The 27,117-nt window shown below is 43.7% G+C and overlaps 3 protein-coding genes across 9 annotated transcripts in view; 1 reads left to right on the top strand and 2 right to left on the bottom strand.

Annotated features, from left to right (window-relative positions):
- LOC115102766 (uncharacterized) overlaps positions 1-3,392 on the top strand; it is a 31,827-nt gene extending 28,435 nt beyond the window's left edge. For all 7 annotated transcript variants that reach the window (XM_065005595.1, XM_029623043.2, XM_065005590.1 and 4 more), the window contains 2 exons: positions 815-890; positions 1,013-3,392. In XM_065005595.1, the coding sequence (XP_064861667.1) occupies positions 815-890; positions 1,013-1,090 (154 nt within the window). In that variant the 3' untranslated portion in view covers positions 1,091-3,392. The remainder of the gene's footprint in view (positions 1-814; positions 891-1,012) is intronic.
- Positions 3,393-5,202: 1,810 nt separating this feature from the next.
- LOC115102764 (uncharacterized) lies at positions 5,203-12,071 on the bottom strand. The gene is made up of 11 exons (XM_029623042.2): positions 11,765-12,071; positions 11,412-11,555; positions 11,174-11,311; positions 10,805-11,017; positions 10,445-10,582; positions 9,129-9,341; positions 8,754-8,900; positions 6,425-6,641; positions 6,124-6,218; positions 5,872-6,009; positions 5,203-5,704 (listed from the first exon to the last, which is right to left on the bottom strand). Exons 1-11 carry the CDS (start codon positions 11,988-11,990, stop codon positions 5,613-5,615), a joined length of 1,761 nt encoding a protein of 586 aa, XP_029478902.1. The 5' UTR covers positions 11,991-12,071; the 3' UTR covers positions 5,203-5,612.
- Positions 12,072-12,073: 2 nt separating this feature from the next.
- On the bottom strand, positions 12,074-26,239 carry LOC115101543 (uncharacterized). The gene is made up of 11 exons (XM_029621017.2): positions 25,887-26,239; positions 15,871-16,005; positions 15,644-15,772; positions 15,421-15,573; positions 15,159-15,344; positions 14,428-14,584; positions 13,572-13,679; positions 13,013-13,222; positions 12,710-12,844; positions 12,463-12,606; positions 12,074-12,309 (listed from the first exon to the last, which is right to left on the bottom strand). Exons 1-11 carry the CDS (start codon positions 26,097-26,099, stop codon positions 12,074-12,076), a joined length of 1,806 nt encoding a protein of 601 aa, XP_029476877.2. The 5' UTR covers positions 26,100-26,239.
- Positions 26,240-27,117: the final 878 nt, after the last annotated feature.

The following is a 27,117-nucleotide window of genomic DNA, read 5'->3' as shown; positions in this document are numbered from 1 at the left end:
AACGAGAGAGAGCAGAGCGAGCAACTGAGAAAGAGAGCAGAGAGAAACAGAGAAAGGGAGCAAAAAGAAGCAGAGAGAAGCGGAGCAGCAGCGACAGAGAGCGACAGAGCAGCAGAGAGAAAGAGAGCGACAGAGCAGCAGAGAGAAACAGAGAATGACAGCAGCAGAGAGAAACAGAGAGCAGCAGAGAGAAACAGAGAGCGACAGAGCAGCAGAGAGCGACAGAGCAGCAGAGAGAAACAGAGCAGCAGAGAGAAACAGAGAGCGACAGAGCACCAGAGAAACAGCGACAGAGCAGCAGACAGCGACAGAGCAGCAGAGAAACAGAGAGCGACAGAGCAGCAGAGAAACAGAGCGACAGAGCAGCAGAGAAACAGAGAGCGACAGAGCAGCAGACAGCGACAGAGCAGCAGAGAAACAGAGAGCGACAGAGCAGCAGACAGCGACAGAGCAGCAGAGAAACAAAGAGCGACAGAGAAAGAGAGAAACGAAACAGTTACAAAAAATCGACACCCAGAGAAAGATAGAGAGAAGACGACAACGTATTAATAGAATAAGTCTAAGAGGTGTTAGATTTAAGCATCTGTCTACAGACCGCACACATTTTCACTGTGAAACAGAACTTCCTTCCAACAAGAGGTGGAAAACACCCGTTTATTCTTAGAAAACAACAGAAGGGGGAAGAAAATTGCCTGTGTGATTGAACAGTAACTGGCAAGAACAATATGAAAACAGTATACGGTTTAAATGTAATGACATAACGCTATGGTATTAGTGGTCTGATTCCCTGATTGACTGTGGTGTGTGTGTTCAGGGACCGTCTGTTTCCCCCCATCCCTGGCCCCCCACTGAAGATTAAACACCTCTTGGAGAGAGACGACCTACTTCAGGTGAAGAAACACACGCACAGAGCAGAAACATTCATGTTTACTTTTGTAAACTAACATATCCTCTCTCTTTGTGGAGCTAACAAAACTTCTCCTCCTTCTGGTTTCCACCGTTTGTCCCTCAGGCCCTGCCGTCCAAATGTGTTGAGGAGATCACAGTGGTGGAGGAAGCTGAGGAAACACCTGTCAATATGGCCAGTTAAACAAGATGGCCTGTTTTTAAAGTAGCCTCGTAAATACCAGCGTGAAGCTTGCGGGATCAGAGGGCTTTGCTAGGCTGTTTTAAAGCCCCGTCAACATTAGCCCCTAGGCTCTCTGGCCGATCTGTAAGAAGGATCCCCTTAGCCTATCAGAGGTCAAGATGCAGTCATTATTATTTGTTAATACCATTACAGTCCTTTCCGATCTACAAGTAGGACAAGGAGTGTGTGCAGGGCAAGTGTGACCTTCCTGGTCCCATCCCTCAAGTCTGTGAGTCAACACAGGAAGGAGTAATGGATGGATAGTTATTTTATTTCCAAAGCTGCGATCATGGGACACACACAGTATGGATGAATAATGAGTAGTAGACAGGATATAACAGCACTCCTAAAGAAGATGCATTCTCCAGTTAGCTACCAACTTCATTGAGGGAACATTAGCTAGCATAAAACCCACATTGGCAAATAACATATCTGACGCCAAACCAACAGCATTAGTTACTAATAACGTAAAATGTGGATTTTTTTGATGTAATGTCAACTTTATACATTTCTATCCACAAGCAATTTCCTTGGTCAGACATGTTGGATTCTAGCTTGAAATATACTTATTCATATTACCTACTATGAATTATTGATGACTTTACATGTATAATGAATGTATGTGTTTGAGTAAATGGTGGATAAGAACTAGGTGAATGGAAAGTTAATCAGTGGGTCCTATGGAGGGAGGGAGGCAAAGGGCAACAGTCTGGTTTCAGTCACTGGTAAGGTAGGACAGCTGTGGATTAGGGAGGAGTGAGAAATTTGGCCTGAAGTGAGAAGGAATAAGACATTTTTGCATTTGTATAAAGAAAAACGATCACATTTACATAAGTATTTAGAACCTTTACTCAGTACTTTGTTGAAGCACCTTTTCCAGCGGTTACAGCCTCAAGTCTTTTGGGGTATGACGCTACAAGCTTGGCGCACTTGTATTTGGGGAGTGTCTTGCATACCTCTCTGCATATCCTCTCAAGCTCTGTCAGGTTGGATGGGGAGCTTTGCTGCACAGCTATTTTCAGGTCTCTCCAGAGATGTTCAATCGGGTTCAAGTCCGGGCTCTGGCTGGGACACAAGGACATTCAGAGACTTGTCCCAAAGCCAATCCTGCTTTGTTTTGGCTGTGTGCTAATGGTCACTGTCCTGTTGGAAGGTGAACCTTCTCCCCAGTCTGAGGTTCTGAGTGCTCTGGAGCAGGATTTCATCAAGGATCTCTTGCTTCGTTCATCTTTGCCTCAATCCTGACTAGTCTCCCAGTCCCTGCCGCTGAAAAACATCCCCACAGCATGATGCCTCCACCATGCTAGGTTTAACTAAGTGGCAAGGTGAAAAATCTATGAATGTGCCCTTGAGCAAGGCACTTAACCCTAATGGCTCCAGGGTTACTGATCATAATGGAGAGTGAGGTCACAGCCAGCCATTATGAACGGTAACCCTGGAGCCATAAGGGTTAAGTGCTTTGCTCAAGGGCACATCCATAGATGTTTCACCTTGTCGGCTCGGGGATTCAAACTAGCAACCTCTGTTACTGGCCCAACGTTCAAACCGCTAGCAGGGACTGGACTTGGTGATTTGGAGGCTGTTATGTTTGCTGTATTGTGTTGCATTATGGGCTGCTACTTTGTGTACTTGTTGATTGTGCATGAAGTGCAGTTACTTTCACAAATGCACAGCTCATAACACTGACATCCAAGGCCTTACACGGACTGCTATAACATGGGAGGTAATGGTGCATGTGTGTAGGGAGGAGTAAGAGTTTATTTTCCATGTTTGTAAATGAATACTTTTGAAATCCTATTGATTCATGTTCTCAGAATATTACAGAGCGACTCACCTGAAGCCTCCATCCTTCAGATTCATTCTGAAGCGGTGGACGTACAGTGTCCTCCTGAACCAGAAACCACTCGGTTTCAGTAGGGTCATGTAAATCAAAAGGTGAGACAAACTGGGTGACATAAACACACTCAAATGTTGAAAACACTATCCACTCATTCTGAAAGTGCTTTTTAGTTCTAATGAGGTATTACTACTCATCTCACTGCAATACGTCTTAGAGTATTGTATAGACCAGGCCAAGAGTGTGCAAAGCTGCCATCAAGGCAAAGGGTGGCTACTTTGAAGAATCTCAGGTATAAAATATTTTGATTTAACACTTTTTTTGGTTACTACATGATTCCATATGTGTTATTTCATAGTTTTGATGTCTTCACTATTATTCTACAATATAGAAAATAGTACAAATAAATTAAAACCCTTGAATGAATGTGTGTCCAAGCTTTTTAGATACTGTGGAGATAACGTGATTTGACGTCATTTTATCTGTGACCAATGACCTTGAGCCTTCTTGGATGGGTAATTCTATGGCAGCACCCAAGGGGCTAGAATTTTAGAGCTCTACCCTTAGACTTGGCGGTGACCTAGTGTCCCCATGAGTGACAGAACACTGAGCCAATCACGGCGCAACGCTACGTATTTTCTGCTGGCTTGCCTTGCCCAACCATCGCAGAAAGCACTGAGCTAGGCTGAAACACCTGCATCTTGGAGCTGCCTCACTCAAGAAAACAAAAAAGAGACCATGTTTGTATGCAGCTTAATTAACTGCCCTGAATGACGGGTCGCCACTGAACAATGACCAAAAAATATGGCTTAGTTTTCTTTATTTACTTACCCCACATTAGGTTATTTCAAATGATTGGAAGCTTTTTACATATTAAACCACTTGAGTTTTCGCCCTGTCATAAGAGCATAATTATTCCCTGTATATAAAGAGCGACTTCGCGGCGGGTCAGACAGCGGAGCGAGGTGCTCAGTGCGCTATAGGCTTGGGACATAGCAGCGGCTGACCAAAGAGAGACACACAAGTGGTTTTGGAAAGAGAAACGCATTCAGATGCTATGCGAGAGATGGTCCTACCGCAGTTCAAGCATCTGTTTAGGGGTGGTGGGGGTTGGGGATGTGTCAAATTTAGAGGTCTCAAGTATCTAGTAGTACACACATCACAGCCAGGTGAGTATTTATAAAAAAGGGGAGTTTCCTTTTAGGAATATTTAAGATCCATGTTGTTATTTGACTTAATTCTCTCAACCTTGGTATGAGAATATAGCCACGGTCCTATGGTCTCCCTCTCCATCTACCACTAGACACATAATATATATCCACTTCACTTCATCCCCACACACACACCCTTCCCTCTCTCTGTTTCACTCTGTGTGCCTTAACTGCCTGCATCTCATGGGAAACGGACTGTCAGCCTGAACAGGACGTCAACACACCCAGGTCAGAGTGCAGTAGCGCCGCCGGCCTGGCATCAGATGGTGTGTAATAATATGTTCACAGACAGTCACATTATTAGGTGCTGGTGCAGAAATAACAATAAATAGCAGAACGGTATTCCTGACACCTGACTCCACTGGCCTCCTGTCTAGGAGTGTCTAAATTGGGACGAGGCTAATCAAGCACCAACATACAGGTACCAGAGCTACAGGGAGAGAACGACCGAAACAACTCTTGCTGCAAAGAGTTGAGTTATTTATTTCAGGATGTGGTACGGAGAGACTTTCTTGGCCATGCAATGTGTTTGGAAGTGGTTTCTGGCTCTATACCCTCATTCAACACGCACACCAATGTTTCCTGTGGTAGTGTGGTTAAGAGGAGCTCTGGTGCCCACTGGGTGAAGTATTAAATGTCCGTTTCTGCTGAAAGCATCGACCATCATGGCTTTTAACATTAGTCAAAAAATGATTGAGGCAATGTAAAGTTAAGACGGAAAGGTAATGAAGAGATGCCATTTTTTAAAATATGTTTATTGACTAGTCGTCAGACTCTCTTCATAAGATGTTAAGACCAACGACATTAGAGTTCTTATATTGGGGCTGAAACCTCAGCATAGTGGTGTATAATGTTTCAACCATCCCACTCCAGGATTCCACACAATTCGCCCGACATTACTTACACTCAGCCAACCATACAAAATACTTTGGCCAGTTGACAGCGGAACGGTTACACCAGTGTTCCCCTGTTCACACCAGTAAGACCAGTCATTTCAGAGACAGGTGAGACAGACAAGTACATCATTCAAAGTAGTGGATGGTATTTTTTATTATCAGAGAGGAGCCTTTTCATTTCGTGTTAAAATACTTGGGTAATTGTTACAGATTAAAATGTAATACATCTGGGACGCACAGAAGTACATTCATTATGTTACTAGACAGAGTAAAAAAATAAAAGAGCTGCAAAATGTAGGATCATTTCATATCAGGACCTGGTGGTAAAAACAGTACATGCAAAGAGTGAATTATAAATAGTATTAAAGCCATACTATTACAGACAGACACATCTGTCACCAACACCACTAGCCTGATGAAAAGAAAGAGGGAAAACTTGGAAGAGAGAGATCCAGACTGGGAAATAGAGGACATTTTGTCGTTTCATGCAGGAGCCACGGGTTAAGTAAAACTATCTTTTATGATTGGTCAGTGGGCCCTCAGTTGGTGCTTCCGTCACAAAAGTATTTGACCCGCCTCTGCAGTTCATCGATTAATTTCTTCTTAGCTTTCTCCCGGCTGGCTTGCCACTCTTCAGGGACAGAGAGAAAAGCCAATCAGAAAATAGCCTGAGAGCGAGAGTGTGTGTCCCCTACAGGGGACCAGTATGAAAATATATGCATTTACTACTGTAAGTCCCTCTGGATAAGAGCATCTAAATCACTGAAACATAAATGTGTGAGTGTGTCAGAAGCCTACCCTTGTAGGAGCAGATGAGAGGGGCAGAGAAGGTGACTTTTGTCCCAAACGTGTCATTAGTGTACTCAAATCCAGGTTTCTCCAGACCTTTCTTCGCAAACCACTCGTCTAGAACGTTCCTCACCGAGGCTGTGGAGTCTGTGGAGGGATTCACAATATCAATGTGTGTGTGTGTGTGTGTGTGTGTGTGTGTGTGTGTGTGTGTGTGTGTGTGTGTGTGTGTGTGTGTGTGTGTGTGTGAGAGGTACTGACCCATCTCATCCTCCCCAAGTAGGCCCATTAAGCGCTGGCTGAGTTGGGCTCTGGCAGCTTTCCTACTGTCCTGTCCTTCAGTCTCCATGCTGTACCTGCCAATCGCGATCACAATCATGCACCACCATCAGGCAGTTACTCCTACTCACTACAAACAAGTCCATTATATAATTGTGTGGTAAAGAGAGAGTTCACTCAAAATACACATTTTCAACATATAAAAAAACAAAACACTAAAGGGGCTATTCAAATGTATTGATATTTAGAAATGAAAGTTATATAGATTGTTATCAGTCTTTACCCCAAGAACCTAAGCTGGGCGGAGATTCTGTACTGAGTTTCTGATAGGGCGGAGTTCACAGATGTAAGGGCTGTCCCCTCCAACAGAGTGCTGAGCCTTTGCTTCGCATCCTCAGTGCTGCTGGGTGGGGCCACAGGAGCACAGTAGCCAATGAAAGGAGCAAGACAAGACAGCGCCCTCTGGTAGGCCGACTGACATGCTGCAGCCTCACTGGAACCTGTCAATCAAATCTGCCTTTAGCAATGTGATACAGTTCACTCAGTGCATTCATTTACTAACATTATCCTGCACTACGCTCTCATACAGTGCATTCATTTACTAACATTATCCTGCACTACGCTCTCATACAGTGCATTCATTTACTAACATTATCCTGCACTACGCTCTCATACAGTGCATTCATTTACTAACATTATCCTGCACTACGCTCTCATACAGTGCATTCATTTACTAACATTATCCTGCACTACGCTCTCATACAGGGCATTCATTTACTAACATTATCCTGCACTACGCTCTCATACAGGGCATTCATTTACTAACATTATCCTGCACTACGCTCTCATACAGTGCATTCATTTACTAACATTATCCTGCACTACGCTCTCATACAGTGCATTCATTTACTAACATTATCCTGCACTACGCTCTCATACAGGGCATTCATTTACTAACATTATCCTGCACTACGCTCTCATACAGGGCATTCGGAAAGTATTCAGACCCCTTGATTTTTTCCCCCACGTTGTTACGTGATGTCCTAAAATGGATTGAATAGTTTTTTTCCCTCATCAATCTACCCACAATACCCCATAATGACAAAGCAAAAACAGGTATACAGAAATGTTTAAATATGTATAAAATAAAATGGAAATATGACATTTACATAAGTATTCATAACCTTTACTCAGTACTTTAAAGCACCTTTTCCAGAGATTACAGCCTTGAGTCTTCTTGGGTATGACGCTACAAGCTTGGCCCACCTGTATTTGGAGAGTTTCTCCCATTCTTCTCCACAGATCCTCTCAAGCGCTGTCAGGTTGGATGGGGAGCGTCACTGCACAGCTATTTTCACGTTTCTCCAGAGATGATTGATCGGGTTCAAGTCCAGGCTCTGGCTGGGCCACTTAAGGACATACAGAGACTTGTACAGAAGCCACTCCTGTGCTATCTTGGCTGTCTGCTTAGGGTCATTGTCCTGTTGGAAGGGGAACCTTCGCCTCAGTCTGATGTCCTGAGCACTCTGGAGAAGGTTTTCAAGGAGCTCTCTGTACTTTACTCCGTTTATCTTTCCCTCGATCCTGACTAGTCTCCCAGTCCCTGCCGCTGAAAAACATCCCCACAGCATGATGCTGCCACCTCCATGCTTCACCGAAGGGATGGTGCCAGGTTTCCTCCAGATGTGACGCTTGGCATTCAGGACAGTCTTCAATCTTGGTTTCATGAGACCAGAGAATCTTGTTTCTCATGGTCTGAGTGTCCTTTAGGTGCCTTTTGGCAAACTCCAAGCGAGCTGCCATGTGCCTTTTACTGAAGAGTGGCTTCCATCTGGCAACTCTACCATAAAGGTCTGATTGGTGGTGCTGCTGAGATGGTTGTCCTTCTGGAAGGTTCTCCCATCTCCACAGAGGAACTCTGGAACTCTTTCAGAGTGACCATTGGGTTCTTGGTCACTTCACTGACCAAGGCCCTTCTCCCCCGATTGCTCAGTTTGGCTGGGCGGCCAGGTCTAGGAAGAGTCTTGTTGGTTCCAAACTTCTGCCATTTAAGAATGATGGAGTCCACTGTGTTCTTGGGGACCTTCAATGCTGCAGTAATTTTTTGGTACCCTTCCCCAGATCTGTGCCTCGACACAATACGGTCTCGGAGCTCTAGGGACTTTTCCTTCGACCTCATGACCTGGTTTTTGCTCTGACATGCAAAACTGTGGGACCTTATATAGACAGGTGTTCCAAATTATGTCCCATCAATTGAATTTACAACAGGTGGACTACAATCAACTTGTAGAAACATCTCAAGGATGATCAATGGAAACAGGATGCACCTGAGCTCAATTTCGAGTCTCATAGCAAAGGGTCTGAATACTTATGTAAATAAGGTATCTGTTTTTTATTTTTAAAATCAATTAGCAAACATTTCTAAAAGCCTGTTTCAGCTTCGTCATTATGGGGTATTGTGTGGAGATTGAGGATTTTATTTTATTGAATCCTTTTTAGAATAAGGCTGTAACGTAACAAAATGTTGGAAAAAGGGAAGGGGTCTGAATACTTTCCGAATGCACGGTATATGACAAATAAATCCATTCCAACTAATCATGGTCTTTATATACCTTCTCCGCGGTAAGTGAAGACACAGGTGATGTCTTTGAGATTGCAGCAGAACCTGCCCTTCTCTGGTTCTGCTACTTCCTCCACAGGCAACGGGAACGACCGCTGCAGGAAAAAAGTCTTCACCACCGCTGTGGACTTACTCTCGTCTACAGAGAGAAGGAGAGAGAGAGCGAGAGACGGGAGGAGAGGAAGAGCGAGAGAGAGAAGGGGTGTGAAGACGGGAGAGGAGGAAGATAAGGAGGATGGTGAGATGGGTATTATGTAGTGTAACCATTTACTGAGGAGTGGTGTTTGAAACATTTTTTTTTTTTAAATAACGATCTGTGGCTCAGCTCTGGCTGATTAATTGATTGAATGACTGGTTGATTGCTCACCGGTGCCAGACTGGCAGATATCACCTGCTGTACCCAGGCTGTGGCAGGACCAGCGGATAGCCTCTTTCTTAGAGCTGAACAGGGTCTGGTTCCGGAAGGCGTGGCGGTCTAGTCGGACCTCCACCATCCACTTACACAACTGCTCCACAGACACATCCTCACACACCACACACGGGGGCTGCAGACTCCACAGTGCCAGACACCGCCGGATTTCTGAAACACACACACACACACGCGCTAAGTAAAAGGTACTGAGTAAAAGGTTACTGCTAATTGACTGATATTGAGGCTTAGAATCATTCAGAAAGAGGGTAGGTCCAGGGGTAGGAACCTAAGTTATTTTCCAATCGTTTCATTTTGAACCACCATTTTTTTTGTTCTGTCCCACTTTTCCGACCAGATAAATACAGTTCTGAACTGGTTCGGACCCCAAAAAAGTACTGGCTAATATCGTTCCTTTCGGTTCCTTTTTAAATCTCTATTTTTTGACATTTAGCTCGACATTAAATGACTTCACCAATCATGCAGTGCGGATAAAGCAGCTTGCTATGGGGAGGGCAAGCTATAGTACAGTGAGTTGTTTACGTGTGTGATGGAAAGACAAGTCTAGGGCCGTGAGATGCAATTGACATTTTCCGAGTGGGGAGAGAGCGGGTGAGGGTGGAGGAGGAAGCTAGCCTTGAAGCGCTGGGCATCTTGATATAACATGCATTATCTGAATTAGGCCCGCGGTATTACACCTACGGAGAAGTGGCTTCTATGGAGGTACTTTGAATGACCTTTAACTTCAGAGTTGGCTTTAACGTTGGACCGGAGATAGCTAGCTGACATGCTTGTGTGTGCAGACCGTCACCAGAATTTTTAAAAATAAGGTATTTTTGTAGTTAATAAATACAATGTGAAATGTGATAACTATAGTATCCCCAAGAAGTTAATCCATTCTTCTCTAATTCAAAATCTCTCTCTCCATCTTCTGAATCATGCTTGTAACGTCAGTAGGCTACAGCTATTCTTCGGAGGAGGAAGGGCAGGTAGCCTACACACACACAAAAAAGATGTTCAGCTGGCAGGCAGACACTGGAAGAAGTTTCTGAATGACAGAGGGAGTGCTTTGCGTAGGTGCTTTGTTGCTTTCTTTGTGAGACTGAACATTTTTTGGTCTGGAATATAAAAGAACGCTATTAAACGGTTGCTTTTAAAATAACGTTTCTGTTCCGGAACAGTATAGACTAGTTTCGTTCCCGGTTCTGATTCTTTTCCTTGAAAAATGACATTTTCCGGTTCTTTGAGCAGAGTAACAAAGAGAGGACAGTCACCTTCCATCTCTCCCCCTGCAGATCTCTTAGACGGAGGCGGGCCGGAATCGTCAGGTGTTGTCTCCGTGGTAATTGACAACTTGTCACCCTGTAGAGTAGTGCCAACAGCAGCAGTTTCCCCGGTCATCTGACTTGCAGCTGTGGGGAGAGAGAGCATGAGATAGATAGAAGTCAGGAGAGAGAGAGAGCGCAACAGACATAGAGATAGACATAGAGAAAGATACAGAGAGAAGATAATGTATTAATAATGGAATAAGTGCTGTGTTAGTTTTTAGCCTCTGACCAGAGCAGAGCCAGCAGCAGCAGTTTCCCATCACCTGACCTGCAGCTATGGGGAGATAGAAAGAGGTCCAGACTAACCGGCTCCTGTTCTGATCTTGTCAGCCTCAGTATTTTTGTACTCTGGCTTGGCTCCTCCTCCATGCTTGACCAGCAACTCCTGGAGTTTACCCTTGTAGTTTGGGCCCGCTCTGCCGATGTCTCCGCCCAAAACCCCACTGAGGACCCCATTCAGACGCCTCAGGGCCTCCTTAGCTGCACAATGCTCTGCCTGCTGCTTTTTGGGGGCCGCCTCTTAGAGAGCGAGAGAGAGAGGTGAGGGGGTTACAGGTGATTGTGAGACATCGATCATTTCATGTCCTGGAAAAACTGCAATTACCCTTCATAACCAATGTTTACCTCTCATCAAATGTGCCATTGTGATGACATTTGTGTATAAAAAAAAGTTACCTGTGCTGTGGAAGGTGAGCTCGCCTACGATTCTTAGAGTGCATCTGTGCTTTCCCTCCATTGTTGTTACACAGTCCTCCACTGGGGGAACACACTTTGCCCGTCTGAAGAACTCCAACACACTCTGCTTCTCACCACCTGCAAGGGCAGCACTGAGTTCAGGCTGAGTCACAACAACACCCACTAACCAATTAAGTAGGATGAAGTTGTCCCCCCATATCTAAAGTGTGTAGTGTACCTGCTGTAGGCGGCGGACCCAGGGACAGGCCCTGGAGCAGACTGCAGTAGGCTGCCTGTAGCGCCTCCTCTCGAGAGGAGGCCTCGTGTGGGTCGAGGTCCTTCTGCACACGTACCGCCACACACATAACGAACCCCCAGCCATCTGAAAAATGGAGGACAGATAAAAGGACCTCGCCCTTTTTCATACGTTCTCGTTTTCATTGACTTCAATTTCACACTTCTTTTAAAGTGTGTTCTTTTAACAGTGTTGACTGTCGTCTTATTTTTTGTTCTTGTTTCTTCTAGGTACAATGTTGTCTGTTAATATGAACTGGACAATAAAGCTGTGAGTTTTAATGCGATTCTGTGTACCTGAAGTGACGCTGCTCTCCTCTGGGAGGGTGGGCGTGGCTTGGTGGGGGTCTGACTCTGAGGCCCCTCCCCCCTGGGTCTCCATGGTAATTGTGGTATTTATGGGGGCTGCGGTATGCATGGCAACCATGGTGACTGTGGTAGCCATGGGGTCCATAGTAACCAAGGTTTCCATGCGTGACACTGGGACCACCTGACTCTCGGGGGGCTGCACGCTATGTATCATGGGAGCTGGTGGGAGGTGAGGGCAGCCCTCACCTTCGCTTGACCCCACTCCTTTCTCCTTCTTGCCTATCCCCCCCCCACTTGTCACCCCTCCACGTTCCTCCACTCCCCCCCTCTCAGTGACCTCCCCGCTCCCCTTCCTCTGTCTGTGACATCATACGCAGGCTTGTCCAGTTGTGGGGTCTGAGCCTCCAGCAGCTCTTTCAGGTTGCTCACGTAGTTCCCTCCCACCACTTCCTTACTGCCGAGGACTCCGGACAGCCGCTGGAGGGCCACTTTAGCTGCCTGCTGACATGCCTGTTTCTTTTTGCTGGAACCCTCTGGAGTGAACCAGAAAACATATTTTAAACAGTATATAATACTTACAGTATATATCTATATACATTTGACATACACACAATATATTTACATTCAATACACCATGAAACATAACATTGTAAAGTATCCATACGGCCTACTGAATGTGGTGCTACCTGGGACATAGAAGGTGATTGGTCCAGTGAATCGAAGAGTGCATTGGTAGGTCTTCTCCTCTGCATCAGATTGGACAGCCTCCTCTGGGGGTGGGACATCCCGCGTATGACAGTGCTCCAGGACCACATCCTTATAGGAGGAAGCTGAGGTACAAGAGAAGAGTTTCCATGACCACAAGCATTTTGATGGACATAAGTGAAAACAGTAAAGGTAGATGTACATTACTGTACTGTAGGGGTCTTTAACCTGATTCTGGTAGATCCAACAGGAGAGCTAGTTTCTTGTAGGCAGACTGAACAGCCTCTGTCATTCCAGAATGCCCCTCTCCAGAGGTGATGTCAGTTTTAAGGACCACAGTGACACTACCAAAGAACACGGGGCCTAAAGACAGAGTTACATGGTAGAGGTTAATCAATCAGACACTGATACCAATTTAGGACTATTGGTCATTTGAGAAACAAAACATGGTGATATTATGTTTTAACAGATACTATTGACACAATATTTTTTACTCATACCATACATTTGATTGGCTGAGGAATACAGCACCTGTGCATGAGAGGCTTTGTGGTTGGTCCGTCTGGCTACTGGATGCCTCTCCCTCCTCTGTGTCATTGGCTAGCTCACTCAGGCTAACACTGTCCTTGGCTAGCTGGCTCAGGGCCAGTTTAGCCACTTCCTGGTGCGCGGTCTTCGACTTTGGGCACACCTGAACACCTTCAAATGTCTGACCTCTCACCTGCACACGACCCCTGTAACCTGGACAAACCCATTTTGAGAGAAGCCAGAGGGTCAAGTCTTCACAGAGACACAGCTGCATGCATCTCCAACGTTTTCACATAATAATCAATCATTTATTTATACAATCAACACATGTTTATAGAGCCGTTTCCTGATATTATAAAGCTATTACATATAATATCATAAAACAACCCAGCATAAGCCACCATAAGACATCTTCTTTACACCACAGAATTGGATAAGGGCCAGGAGTTTTTCCTGACCATGTAACGTAGCCAGGACAGTCTGGATGACCGTTATGGGCGACATTTTGGGCATGTTAAGGAAGAACTCCAGGCCCAAAGCTAGGGATAAGGTTCTGACCTACCGAGGGCTTCCTTTATCTCTGAGAAGACAGGCTCAGGCCACCCTTGCCTCCTGGCCTCCTCATACAGATGGTTCTTATATTTGAGGATGTCAGCACTGAACTCAGGATCTGAAAAACACACAGCTGCCATAGGTCAATATTTTTCCTCTGTTCATGGTAAAGTCTGTCTGTGTGAAATTATGTAAATGTGGTGAACACTTAAAGTTGTACACTAGATTAATTTGTCGTCTAAGGCACTGCATCTCAGTGCTAGAGGCGCCACTACAGACCCTGGTTCGATTCCAGGCTGTATCACAACCGGCGGCACACAATTGCCCAGCGTCGTCGGGTTAGGGTTTGGCCGGGGAAGGCCGTCATTGTAAATAAAAATTTGTTGTTAACTGCCTAGTTTAAATAAAGGTTAAATAAAAATGTGAATTTTTTAGTAATTTTAACCCTCAAGTCACTCTCTCCGAGTAGGGCTGGATTCCTCAGTAACTCCATTATCTGTCTCTCTACTATCTCTCTCTCTCGGTCTCTCTCTCTACCTGGGGTGTATTCATTAGTTGTATTCTGTTGCAAAACGTTTAGTCTGTTACAAAACTTTTTGCAATGGAAACCGTTTACTCCAAATGAAAAATGAGCGTTTCTATTGGACAAATTAAGGTAGGTCCCTTCCCGTTTGGTTCCGTTTACTCTGTTTGCTTGTTTGTTTCTTAGTGTAAACGGTTTACGTTAAATCTTTTTGCAACAGACAACAAAAACGTTTTGCAATGGAATTTGACTAATGAATACAGCCCTGCTCTCTCTCTGGAAAACAAATGCTCTGAGTGGGGTTGAATCCATCTCTCTCCCTATGTTCCTCTTCCTCACTCACCGTGTGTGCGTGTGTTCCTCTCCAGTGTGTCCACTCTGACGGTGAGTGTGTCCACTCTTTCCTGCACCTCTGTCAGTCTCTCCCACTGTGGCGCCAGGCTCTCCTGCAGGTCATTGTTCCCCTCCAGAAACACCCTCACACACTGCAACTCCTCCAGCTGGGGGTACACACACACACACAAACATTTGAGGTGCCTTACAGTGAGGATGTCTGAGTGTGTGTGTGTGTGTGTGTGTGTGTGTGTGTGTGTTGGTTCTTCTATCCTTGTGAGGACCTAAAATTCCAAAAAGTCCTCACAAGGATAGTAAAACAATTCATTTCCCAGGTCCCCATGAGGACAAAGGCTATTTTAAGCTTAGGGTTACAATTAGAGTTAGAATTAGGGTTAGGTTTAGAGTTAGAATTAGGGTTAGAATTAGGGTTAGGTTTAGAGTTAGAATTAGGGTTAGAATTAGGGTTAGGTTTAGAGTTAGAATTAGGGTTAGAATTAGGGTTAGGGGTTAGGTTTAGAGTTAGAATTAGGGTTAGAATTAGGGTTAGGTTTAGAGTTAGAATTAGGGTTAGGTTTAGAGTTAGAATTAGGGTTAGAATTAGGGTTAGGTTTAGAGTTATAAGTTAGGTTTAGGGTTACGGGTTAAAGTTAGGGGGAGGGGGGAAGGATTTTGAATGGAAATACATTGTAGGTCCCCACGAGGATAGAATAACATGACGTGTGTTTGTGTGTGTCTTACAGTAAGGGCTGTCTCTCTGTCCTCTTCATAGCGTTGGGACAGACACTCCAACTTCTCCTTCAGTATCTGTTGTTCCAGACTCAGAAAGTTCTGGAGTTTCAGCATGCTCTCTGGGACCTTATCTGCCGCAAGTGCAATCTTCTTCCCAACACAGCTCATGATAAAACTGAAGTCTGTATTCTGGAGCTGGGACAAAGATACCGGTCAGGTTCCCAATGTAAAAGTGAGGTATGGACTTAATAGCACACGCGCACACACACACCTGTTCGATCTCCTCTGTCAGCTCACTGAATTTGGGGTAGTGTGTTTTCAGAGCCTGGCCCAGGTCTTTGATTCGCCCTAGGTAAGATTCTAACTCCCTCTTCTCCACCCGGAAGTCAGCCGAGTGCATCACCTGGTTCCTCACGTTGGTCACCTACACACATACACACCGTCATACTTATACACAGGTAAATGTGCACATTTGTGAGTGTGAGAAAGTTTACCTGTGTGATAAGAGTTTTGGACTTCACAAACTTGGCAAAGTAGCTGCATTGGGTCATGAGATTGAGGAAGGCCGAGATGTCAAATTGGTCCACAGCGGTGTGGTCCATATTTCCACGGGGCATGTAGACCTAAACACACACACAATGACATACCAACTACCAAGGCAGGATGTAACACACTTATGATAAATACAGGAAAAGCATTAGTCCAGATGTCGGTACTTTACCTTGGCTACCTCCCATTTTTTCGTAGGCCACAGGTACGGCTTGGAGTTACTCCAGTAGACCTGTCCGCCTTTACATGAATGGTTGGCCCAGATCTCATCTCTCCATGGCTCGCACACTTCACACACTTGAGGAACCTTACACAGGAACAACCATAGAATTACTTTTGAATTCGAGAACAATTTTTTTATTGCAAACACAAATAATAATATTGAACGCAAACATTAACCCAAAAGTATTGAGGGCAATGTAAATAGTATTGCAAGAAAATCATTTTGAAAGGTAAAAACAAATTGTAAATTAATTTAAAAAATATATATATAATCTGGGAAACATTTTCAATGATTACGCAATTGCGATCAAACACCTCTGACTGCAATTTTTTTACTCTATTTGGTTACATTATCCGGCCCTTTGCTTCACTGCCTTGTTTTGGGTTTGCAATGTTTTGGCAAGTTCATTCCGGGTAGGCGGGGTTTGGGAGGGAGGAGGTATATGATGCGTCTCTACTAGGTCAACTGGTTTTGGAGAGACAGTTCATCCTCATTTAAAAGAAAATTATGGCCTGTACAGCTCACTGAGGTATGTTAATGCTGGCAATGCTGAGAGGCAACAGTGTCTTCTGATAACTAGCCAGCTAGTGTATGAAAAAAGGTTGATTGATTATTTATTTAACTTTCCCATTAAAAAAAATATTTAAAAAAGGCTCAGTGGCTATTAGCTAGCTAGTTAGCCCAATGGGCCTGACTAGTATAACTAGATAACGTCAGCTTTACAACAAGGAAGACATAGGGAAACACCCTTTGGTAAGTGTCTTTTGGGTCTTGTAATTTCACATTTAGAAGATGTATTGAAACAATTAGCTAGCATGGTTATATCATTTCGATCCCAGCCAACAAGCAAGATATGGTGCACTGAAGTAACTCTGAAGTTACTCTAGTGGTAGGTGGCTAGTCAAGAACAAAGGCACTTACAAGCCCTTCTCATGAACCCCAGTGCTGTATAGCCCTGGGTTCCCGAGAGCAAGAGCAGCTTTTCACTACAGTGTGATTGTACTATAGACAATTTTGTTTAAGCATTTGTTTCTTTTTTTGTGTGGCCTGGCTCACTGGCTGTGTGTGTGTGTGTGTCTATCTGTCTGCCCAATAAGCGATGTCTCAGTGCAGAATTAGACATTTATCCAAGTTGCTCAAAAAGTCCCATTTGAAAGTGTATATTTATTTTATTTACATTTGTTTTTACACCCCGAGTTGCTCCTGCTGCTCCGTATCATTCAAATCAAATCACATTTACCTTGTAACATGCGGCGAATACAACCTTACCTTGAAATGCTTACTTACAAGCCCTTAACTCTATTTCTCGAACTGCATTGTTGGTTAAGACAATTTACTAAACTAAAGTAAAACAATTGTATAAATAAGTAACACAAAACAACAATAACGGGGCTATATACAGGGGGTTCTGGTACCGAGTCAATGTGCGGGGGTACAGGTTAGTCCAGGTCATTTGTACATGTAGGAAGGGGTAAAGTAACTATGTATAGATAATAAACAGTGAGTAGCAGCAGTCTATGACTTGGGTGACTGGAGTCTGATCAAACACGCAATCTTCTGATCCAGAGTCATGGAATTATACCCATCCACTATCCCCGTCCACAACATGTGCCCACTACTCAGTAAAGATGCTCTCCACTGTTGCCCCTAGTGCTTTCCAACTAATCCATTTTGTGTTCCAACCCTTAGGAAAGTATGAGAAGGGAGAGGTTCAGCTGGCTAAAGTCATTGCTGTGTGCAGGCAAACCCAGCAGCTCCTCCAGCAGACGGCCCCCTCCTGTCTTCCAGATGCTGCTGACCAAGCTGCCCTTCTAAGCTGCAAGGTCAGGATGCTCTCCCATGGGGAGCAAGGGCTGTAGTGGCACCAACGTGGCTGAAAACTTACTTGGTGCCCTAAACCCCCTTCTTCAAATGGTATTTACTTGTTAACTCCCTTTCATGGATTTAAGGCAATGGATTGCTACAACCATGGTTGAGTGGAGCTCCGTCATATTCCTTACACCGCCAGTTCATTCCTTTAACCCCTTACACTCATGGGAATTGGCCTACATAGATAGGGCTAAATTTAAATGTTTATTACATGAGAAATAAGGTAAGCAAAGCATTACCATGGTAGCAATTCAAAGGGAACCGTTTGGAGATCATGGGGAAATGATTAGACTAAAAGGTGAGGACATGACGCTTCACCTGACAAGACTGAATCCAAGACTTTACGTGCATTTTACACTTACTGTACTTTTTTTTTTTTTTTGTATCAAAATCTGAAAATACTCTAAATATATTCAGTGACATGACAAGAATATTGTTGGAAAATGTGGGGTTCTATTGCCAACATGACTTGCTAAAAAGGCCTTACAGTGTTAGGCTTTCACTAGGCAATTCAGAGAAGCAGATGGTAATTTTGGTGCGCATGGAATGAAGTCATGAGTGCATTCTGATGTGTGGTCCACTGTACATTTTCTTCACAACACAGCAAGCATAGGCTCATTGTGTTCAGGACAGCCCCAGGGTATGACGTCATGTCATCTTGTAACTGTACATCAAGTATAGGCTCATTGTGTTCAGGACAGCCCCAGGGTATGACATCATGTCATCTTGTAACTGTACATCAAGCATAGGCTCATTGTGTTCAGGACAGCCCCAGGGTATGACGTCATGTCATCTTGTAACTGTACATCAAGCATAGGCTCATTGTGTTCAGGACAGCCCCAGGGTATGACGTCATGTCATCTTGTAACTGTACATCAAGTATAGGCTCATTGTGTTCAGGACAGCCCCAGGGTATGACATCATGTCATCTTGTAACTGTACATCAAGCATAGGCTCATTGTGTTCAGGACAGCCCCAGGGTATGACGTCATGTCATCTTGTAACTGTACATCAAGCATAGGCTCATTGTGTTCAGGACAGCCCCAGGGTATGACATCATGTCATCTTGTAACTGTACATCAAGCATAGGCTCATTGTGTTCAGGACAGCCCCAGGGTATGACGTCATGTCATCTTGTAACTGTACATCAAGCATAGGCTCATTGTGTTCAGGACAGCCCCAGGGTATGACGTCATGTCATCTTGTAACTGTACATCAAGCATAGGCTCATTGTGTTCAGGACAGCCCCAGGGTATGACGTCATGTCATCTTGTAACTGTACATCAAGCATAGGCTCATTGTGTTCAGGACAGCCCCAGGGTATGACGTCATGTCATCTTGTAACTGTACATCAAGCATAGGCTCATTGTGTTCAGGACAGCCCCAGGGTATGACGTCATGTCATCTTGTAACTGTACATCAAGCATAGGCTCATTGTGTTCAGGACAGCCCCAGGGTATGACGTCATGTCATCTTGTAACTGTACATCAAGCATAGGCTCATTGTGTTCAGGACAGCCCCAGGGTATGACGTCATGTCATCTTGTAACTGTACATCAAGCATAGGCTCATTGTGTTCAGGACAGCCCCAGGGTATGACGTCATGTCATCTTGTAACTGTACATCAAGCATAGGCTCATTGTGTTCAGGACAGCCCCAGGGTATGACGTCATGTCATCTTGTAACTGTACATCAAGCATAGGCTCATTGTGTTCAGGACAGCCCCAGGGTATGACGTCATGTCATCTTGTAACTGTACATCAAGCATAGGCTCAATGTGTTCAGGACAGCCCCAGGGTATGACGTCATGTCATCTTGTAACTGTACATCAAGCATAGGCTCATTGTGTTCAGGACAGCCCCAGGGTATGACGTCATGTCATCTTGTAACTGTACATCAAGCATAGGCTCATTGTGTTCAGGACAGCCCCAGGGTATGACGTCATGTCATCTTGTAACTGTACATCAAGCATAGGCTCAATGTGTTCAGGACAGCCCCAGGGTATGACGTCATGTCATCTTGTAACTGTACATCAAGCATAGGCTCATTGTGTTCAGGACAGCCCCAGGGTATGACATCATGTCATCTTGTAACTGTACATCAAGCATAGGCTCATTGTGTTCAGGACAGCCCCAGGGTATGACGTCATGTCATCTTGTAACTGTACATCAAGCATAGGCTCATTGTGTTCAGGACAGCCCCAGGGTATGACGTCATGTCATCTTGTAACTGTACATCAAGTATAGGCTCATTGTGTTCAGGACAGCCCCAGGGTATGACGTCATGTCATCTTGTAACTGTACATCAAGCATAGGCTCATTGTGTTCAGGACAGCCCCAGGGTATGACGTCATGTCATCTTGTAACTGTACATCAAGCATAGGCTCATTGTGTTCAGGACAGCCCCAGGGTATGACGTCATGTCATCTTGTAACTGTACATCAAGCATAGGCTCATTGTGTTCAGGACAGCCCCAGGGTATGACGTCATGTCATCTTGTAACTGTACATCAAGCATAGTGATGATAAACACTGACACTATATATGACATGAGGTTTATGATGTGGAAATGTGAAGTGTACATTTGGATTCACCGGTGTTTGACTTGCTCGTATGACATCAAAGTGGTATTTATTATAAATCCTCAACGTCACATCTTTCAAAATACATAGAGTCCTCGTAACTTAAGGCATTTCCCTCACTCAGACACACAAAATCATTTGCAAAAGTTGGCCAATTAGCGGGAGGAATGGGGCAACTTTTTTTGGGCTGTGCGTGCTGCTCAAGTTCCTAACGGCTGTCAGTCAAAACTCAATACAGCGCTATGAAGTGGAGGCCCTTGAGCTCTGACGTCTTTTGTGTAGCATGTTACTGTACAGCCACTGCGTTCCAATTTACGTGCTTATCAATGTCCATATCTGCCAAGAGGGAGATTGTATGAATGCGTACTTCGGCTTAAGGGGAGAGGGTCGGCTTGTGTCCTGATTCTTCACCCTTTCTACAAAAGTGTGCACGAGTTCAATGTTCCTCATTCCTGGCCCTGAAGGGCAGCAGTGTTTAAATTGTTCCTTTTCCACAGGTAGTTTGGCTGATGATCTGCCTCCGTAGCTGAGAGAAGCCGAAGAGGAACATCACTTCGTTCCCAACAATACTACAAACACTTCTAACTGTACCGACGAGAATGAGTAGGGCAGACTTATCGCTGAACTGTGTTCAGTCCAGTTTACAGTACCAATTTGTTACCAGCCACATGTTCAATAAGGTATCCTGCAAATACAATTACAATGCAGATGTTCTTGCTCTTTAGTTAAGTTCTGACAATCATATGTTGGAAACCATTATCAAGGAAAACGAGTTGAACACTTTGTGGAAATTGTACATTTCTTGAACATTCTTCAAAGGACAATGTGTCTATCACAGGTCTAAATGTACAGTAAGGGGTATGTCCTTAATAAAATCATTTGTGATGGTTAATTGTGCAGACTGATTGCGGCGGCGTGGACATGACAAATCAATCAACTACTGTAATTAAACACTTATCTGCTTTATGCCTCTGATTTTCCAGTCGACATTAGTCAAGAAAAACTCTGTGGTAATGCCCATGTCTTGCAGCTTTAACAGTATTGAGTCAAGTAACAGCTTTGTCAACTGTCTCGCCAAGGACTAACTCAAAGATTATTGTAACGAGTGTGCTGAGTCGGGAAGCAAGTACAGGGAGTGTGTGTTTCAATAAGTAAACAAAACAATAACCGCGAAACACAAAACGCGCCGACGTGAAAACAGAGTCGATAACACCCGAGGAGAGAACCAAGGGGAGTGACAGATATAGGGAAGCTAATCAAGGAGGTGATGGAGTCCAGGTGAGTGTCATGAGGCGCGGGTGCGCTTGACGACGGTGACAGGTGTGCGGGATAATCAGCAGCCTGATGACCTAGAGGCCGGAGTGGGAGTATACGTGACAATTATGTTTATTACTATGGCTCTTCAAATTTGATAAGTACATAAGGAGCTATCATCACTGGCCATATACGTGTAGATTGAGGTGTTTAGAAAAAGTTGGTTTTGACTTTGGTCTTGTTGCACTGCAGCTACCTACAAATGACCACAGTCATGTGTGAATCAACTTGCTAGCTAGCTTCTTAACCTGTTAGCTACCTAACATAGTTAGGGACTGAAGATAATTTAGATGTGTATTGTATCCCCTGAATTCTGGAATTAGCAATCAAGCTACTTTATAGAGTAACAAACAAGTATCTAGCAAATGATCTGGGTTGCATGGTAGCTATATCTAACATACCGAGGTCTACATAGCCTTGGATGTAAACAAACTGGATCACTGGGTGAGGCTGACCTTTTCCCTCAAGTTTTCATGTACTGAATAAAAATATAAAGTTCAGTGTGTTTCCATTGTATTTTCTACTCTACCCATAGTTCTTCACAAAAATTAAATAGCACATGTGCTCTAGCCAACAGCTGGCAGATACAGGGTGAGTAGGCTATGAGTAGGATAGGCTCAGGGTTGCCAGGTCAAGTTCAAATTTCTATCCCAATGACACCTCAACCCACTTACCAGCAGAAGAACAGTTGCCACATTTATCCAATAAACCCTTTTTCTATAATTTTAGAGCGAATTAAGAAGGAATATCTGCGGAATTTGTAACGATGTAAGCTAAGAAGCAAACTTCAGTTTTCCATCAAAATAATAACTATTGTGAGTTTAAGAATATGTCGCAAGAGAAAGGCTACTTCGCCCTTGTTAATTTTGCCAGATCATTTTCCATCAATGGATGTTGATTTAACTTGTTTTGACTGCTATGATTAAGCAATAAGGCCCGAGGAGGTGAGGCACATTGCCAATATTTCTGTTCTTAGGACACAGCCCTTAGCCGTAGTATAATGGCCATTTACCACAAACTCCTGAATTGCCTTATTGCTATTATAAACTGGTTAAACATATTTAGAACAGCATACATTTTTTTTTTGTCATACCGTGGTACACGGTCTGATATACCACAGCTTTCAACCAATCAGCATTCCGTTTATAATTGTAATTAAATCCCTTTTGCACATAACTTGATAAATCCGACAGGAGAGTTAGAGGGATGAAAGTTGGACAGAGGATCTCGAAATCTCTGAAAAAAGAAACACTTGAACGAACTTCAAAAAAGAATGCTAGGCTATTTTCTGGCAATTGTGCCATTGTGTTAGATGTATAAAACGGCCTGTTTGTGAGATTGACTCGTTATTTCAATAGGCATAGGCTACTGACTAAAATCTGGGTTTATAATTGCAATTCAACTTTGCCATGGTTTGCTGAGCTAGATGCAGGTGGCCTATAGGCCCTGATAGGCCAACATCCACAATGAAACTGACATTAAATGTGGAGAATGATACATTTGCGATAGAGCTGTCACCATGATAACAATTGATAGGATAATTCAATTAGAAATTATCCTAACACGGCCATTAATAATTGCCTAATAACACAAGGCTACAATAAAAAATTGAAGTTATAGGCCATTTATTCAAATATGTTTGTCAGCTCCAGGTAGACTACACAAGTGGCACAAATTGATTTGCAATGACTTCAGTAATATCGCGTTGAACATCTCATTCCAAAATCATGGGCATCAATATGGAGTTTGTGCCCCCATAACAGCCTCCACTCTTCCGGAAATACATTCCATTAGATGTTGGAACATTGCTGCGGGGACTTGCTTCCATTCAGCCACAAGAACATGTGTGAGGTCGGGCACTGATGTTGGGCGATTAGGCCTGACTGGCATTCGGCATTCCAATTTATCACAAAGTTGTTCGATGGGGTTGAGGTTAGAGCTCTGAAGGCCAGTCAAGTTCTTCCACACAGATCGACGAACCATTTCAGTATGGACCTCGCTTTGTGCACAGGGGCATTGTCATGCTGAAACAGGAAAGGACCTTCCCCAAACTGTTGCCACAAAGTTGGAAGTACAGAATCGTCTAGAATGTCAATTTATGCTTTAGTGTTAAGATTTCCCTTCACTGGAACTAAGAGGCTCAGCCCGAACCATGAAAAACAGCCCCACAACATTATTCATCCTCCACAAAACTTTACAGTTGGCACTATGCAGTCAGACAGGTATGGTTCTCCTGGCTTACGCCAAACCCTGATTCATTTGTGGGACTGCCAGATGGTGAAGCATGATTCATCCCTCCAGAGAACACGTTTCCACTGCCCCTGAGTCCAATGGCAGCGAGCTTTACACCACTCCAGCCAAAGCTTAGCTTGCGCATGGTGATCGTAGGCTTGTGTGAGGCTGCTCAGCCATGGAAACCCACTTCATGAAGCTCCCGACTAACAGTTATTGTGCTGATGTTGTTTCCAGAGGCAGTTTGGAACTCTGTAGTAAGTGTTGCAACTGAGGACTGACAATTTTTATGTGCTACGCGCTCCCAGCACCGTTGGGCAGAAATGTGACGAACTGACTTGTTGAAAAGGTGGCATCCTATGACAGTGCCACATTGGAAGTCACTGAGCTCTTCCATAAGGCCATTATACTGCCAATGTTTGTCTATGGAGATTGTATGGCTGTGTGCTCGATTTTATACACCTGTCAGCAACAGGTGTGGCTGAAATAACCAAATCCACTCATTTGAAGGGGTGTCCACATACTATAAATACTTTTACGTGTATAGTGTATCAAACGGTAAGGTACAGTAGCCTACAATTGCATAGAAATTAATAGACGGCCAACAAATGCTAATGTATCATTCTCCAAATTTAATGTCAGGTTTATTGTGGACTTATTCCCGTAACAGAAGCATCTATAAATTCCATTTCAAGTGCTCGAGACCCAAGAACTAAGCATGCGTAAAACCCTTTGCTTGATAAAGTTTTCCATAAGAAAAGTCGACTTTCAAATGCAGTTTACTTTAAACCACCTCTGAGCGAATTTATCTACAGCATACTAGTGAGCCTAAAGTCGTATTCCAGTCGTTGTCGGGGTTATATCAGTTATAGCGCATTAATAGGTTTTATGGGAAAGGGTTGTAAATGGGTGTCTCCATAATGACAATCTAAATAGCCTACCTACAACTGGTAAAAAGTTGTCACGACGTGTGCGTGCTGCCGTCTCAATGACTCAGCAGCAGCGCTCTCAACCAGTGCTCTAAATAACACACACACACACCCTTCCAGCCATCCCCACCACTCACTCAGTAACAGTCTGCTCACTGCCTGATAATCTGCAGCAACAGGTTACAACAATTTACAGAAAGCCGCAGACATGGCAACCCCGGGTAGACTAGTCTACAGGGGGTTAGGAACCAGGGGTCATGGGTTGATCTGTGAGATTATTATGGATAAACCCGAGAATATGTTTTTGTCAAAAGGCAGTCAAGCATCGATCGTCAAGTCACCAGAATCGAACCCTCGATATATATTTGAAATACGCATCACGATCACCGAGCACTTTCACCACCCTGTGAAGATCATTACATTTTCATCTGTAGCCTAATAAACTGTAGTTTCCCCGAGTCGTAGTGGAAGGACCACACGACAGATCATCACGTGACTCCACGTTTACTTCAGTAGGATGGCTATTATTTCAACATTTACGCATAAAGGAGTTTCCACCGCCATTTCTCGCATAATTCATTTTACCAACAGAGATCCCACCATGTCGAACAAACACGTTTTCTGTCGTCATTTATAAAATTGTACCGAAACTTCCTGTTTCTATCACAACTGTGCGATTTATTTTATACGGTATGACTTCACTCCATACAAACTGTGGATGGAAACGTGCTTACTGAAGAAGAAAAAAATACATTCATTTACAAGTCACTTGTTCTTGCCTTTAAAAAAATATTTTCTTGCAATATTATTTATTTTTCCTCTCAATACTTTTGGGTTAATGTTTTGCCCTCAATATGATTATTTGAGTTTGCAATAATAAGAATTTGGTTCTCGAATTCAAACGGTTAGTTTTATATTACAATCACAAAAGTAATTCCATAAAACAGTTGTAGCCTGTGACATCCGTGCATGGGCAGAACATATTAGGGACGGAAACTCAGATATCATGCGAGTTACATTTTAACTCACATATTTTAATCACCTGCTTTGCCTTGGGCATCCATTTCTTCAGGTTACATTGTGTTGTACATAGATCGCCTTTGTTTGCGTTCACTTTGTTTCGGAGTTGATCGTGGTACGTTTCGGTTTCGTGTTCCAGGAATCCTCCTAGTCGCGTTTTAAGACAATTCAGACCCATGGTCGTTTTAATCCAGTTTTTATAGTCGTCATCCTGAAACCGTCTGAATGAGTCCATTGTGAAACAAATGCTGTATCGTTGTGCTGGATAATAATTCCTTCGGTACCGCCCGATTCGATCAGTCCCGTAACCTTTGAGCCTACATTACCTATGCGCTGGGTTTGACAGGCTGGGTCTGCAGCGGAACTGTCAGGCGCACAGGGTCCCGGTTCAACCAATGAGCAGCGTTCTCGCCAACGTCATAACGTGTACGTAGATCGATTCCTGTACATGTATTTTGGGGAAAGTTCTCTCACCTCCAAGATACATATTTAACCCGTTTATACCATATACTTTGCTTCCATGTATTACCACAGCAAAACAAACCTTCCAATGTACGGCATTGCATTCAAACCAATAATGATAGAAACTCAGGACATTTGAGTGATTGTGCATTTATGTATGGTTTTTTCAGTACGTGTTCTTGCTCTTACAGTTCTGGTCACTATTCAATCACAAAGTGTCTCAATGTGATCTACAGCATAGACATACCTACATCTCAATATAACGTATTTAACAAATAAAACAAAGTATGTTCATGTTGGAGAGTTGTTTTTGGGGGACAATCAATTTCCCCTTCTGGTCCTCCATGATTTTAAAACGGAACAGTTAGGGTCTGTTCAATCAAAGTGTGGCTGGATTTACAGAGTAAACATACAACTTTTTGTACATGCACATTCTCATTTAGGTCGGTCAACAACAGCAAGTTCATATCGATAAAAACATGCTCGCAAGCAAAATCTGAAACCTTTTCAAGACTTTGAATAGTTCCCTGGGTTCTACTGTCCCGTCCTCTGGTAGATCACTGATCAACCCATTAACCTTGACCCCTAACCCCTCTTCTGGCATAAAGGCATGATTGGTCAGTACAGTCCATAGACTTAAATAAAATAAAGGTTCAATTTTAAAAAGTCTGTTCCCCAACTGGCTTCCCACAGGTGGTTTTATCCCCATTGTAATTCTTTTGTTGTTGCATTTTCATTGTTGGACATTTTTTTATTTTAAAAATTAACATTGGGAAATCAACTCCAAGCGA

This window comes from Oncorhynchus nerka, linkage group LG20 (genome assembly GCF_034236695.1).
Source record: "Oncorhynchus nerka isolate Pitt River linkage group LG20, Oner_Uvic_2.0, whole genome shotgun sequence".
Taxonomy (NCBI): Eukaryota; Metazoa; Chordata; class Actinopteri; order Salmoniformes; family Salmonidae; genus Oncorhynchus; species Oncorhynchus nerka.
Note: the sequence above shows the minus strand (reverse complement) of the source record. Positions and strands in the feature narration are given on the sequence as shown.

Excerpts from the sequence above, each read along its gene's own strand:
- LOC115101543 (XM_029621017.2), bottom strand. The coding sequence starts at position 26,099 with ATGGACTCATTCAGACGGTTTCAGGATGACGACTATAAAAACTGGATT. Across the intron at positions 12,607-12,709 it reads GTTGGATCTACCAGAATCAG|CTTCCTCCTATAAGGATGTG; the intron begins GTTAAAGACCCC and ends CTTGTACCTCAG. Across the intron at positions 12,310-12,462 it reads AATCACCTTCTATGTCCCAG|AGGGTTCCAGCAAAAAGAAA; the intron begins GTAGCACCACAT and ends GGTTCACTCCAG.
- LOC115102764 (XM_029623042.2), bottom strand. The coding sequence starts at position 11,990 with ATGATACATAGCGTGCAGCCCCCCGAGAGTCAGGTGGTCCCAGTGTCA. Across the intron at positions 10,583-10,804 it reads CAAGATCAGAACAGGAGCCG|CTGCAAGTCAGATGACCGGG; the intron begins GTTAGTCTGGAC and ends CTCTCCCCACAG. Across the intron at positions 8,901-9,128 it reads TATCTGCCAGTCTGGCACCG|ACGAGAGTAAGTCCACAGCG; the intron begins GTGAGCAATCAA and ends TTCTCTCTGTAG.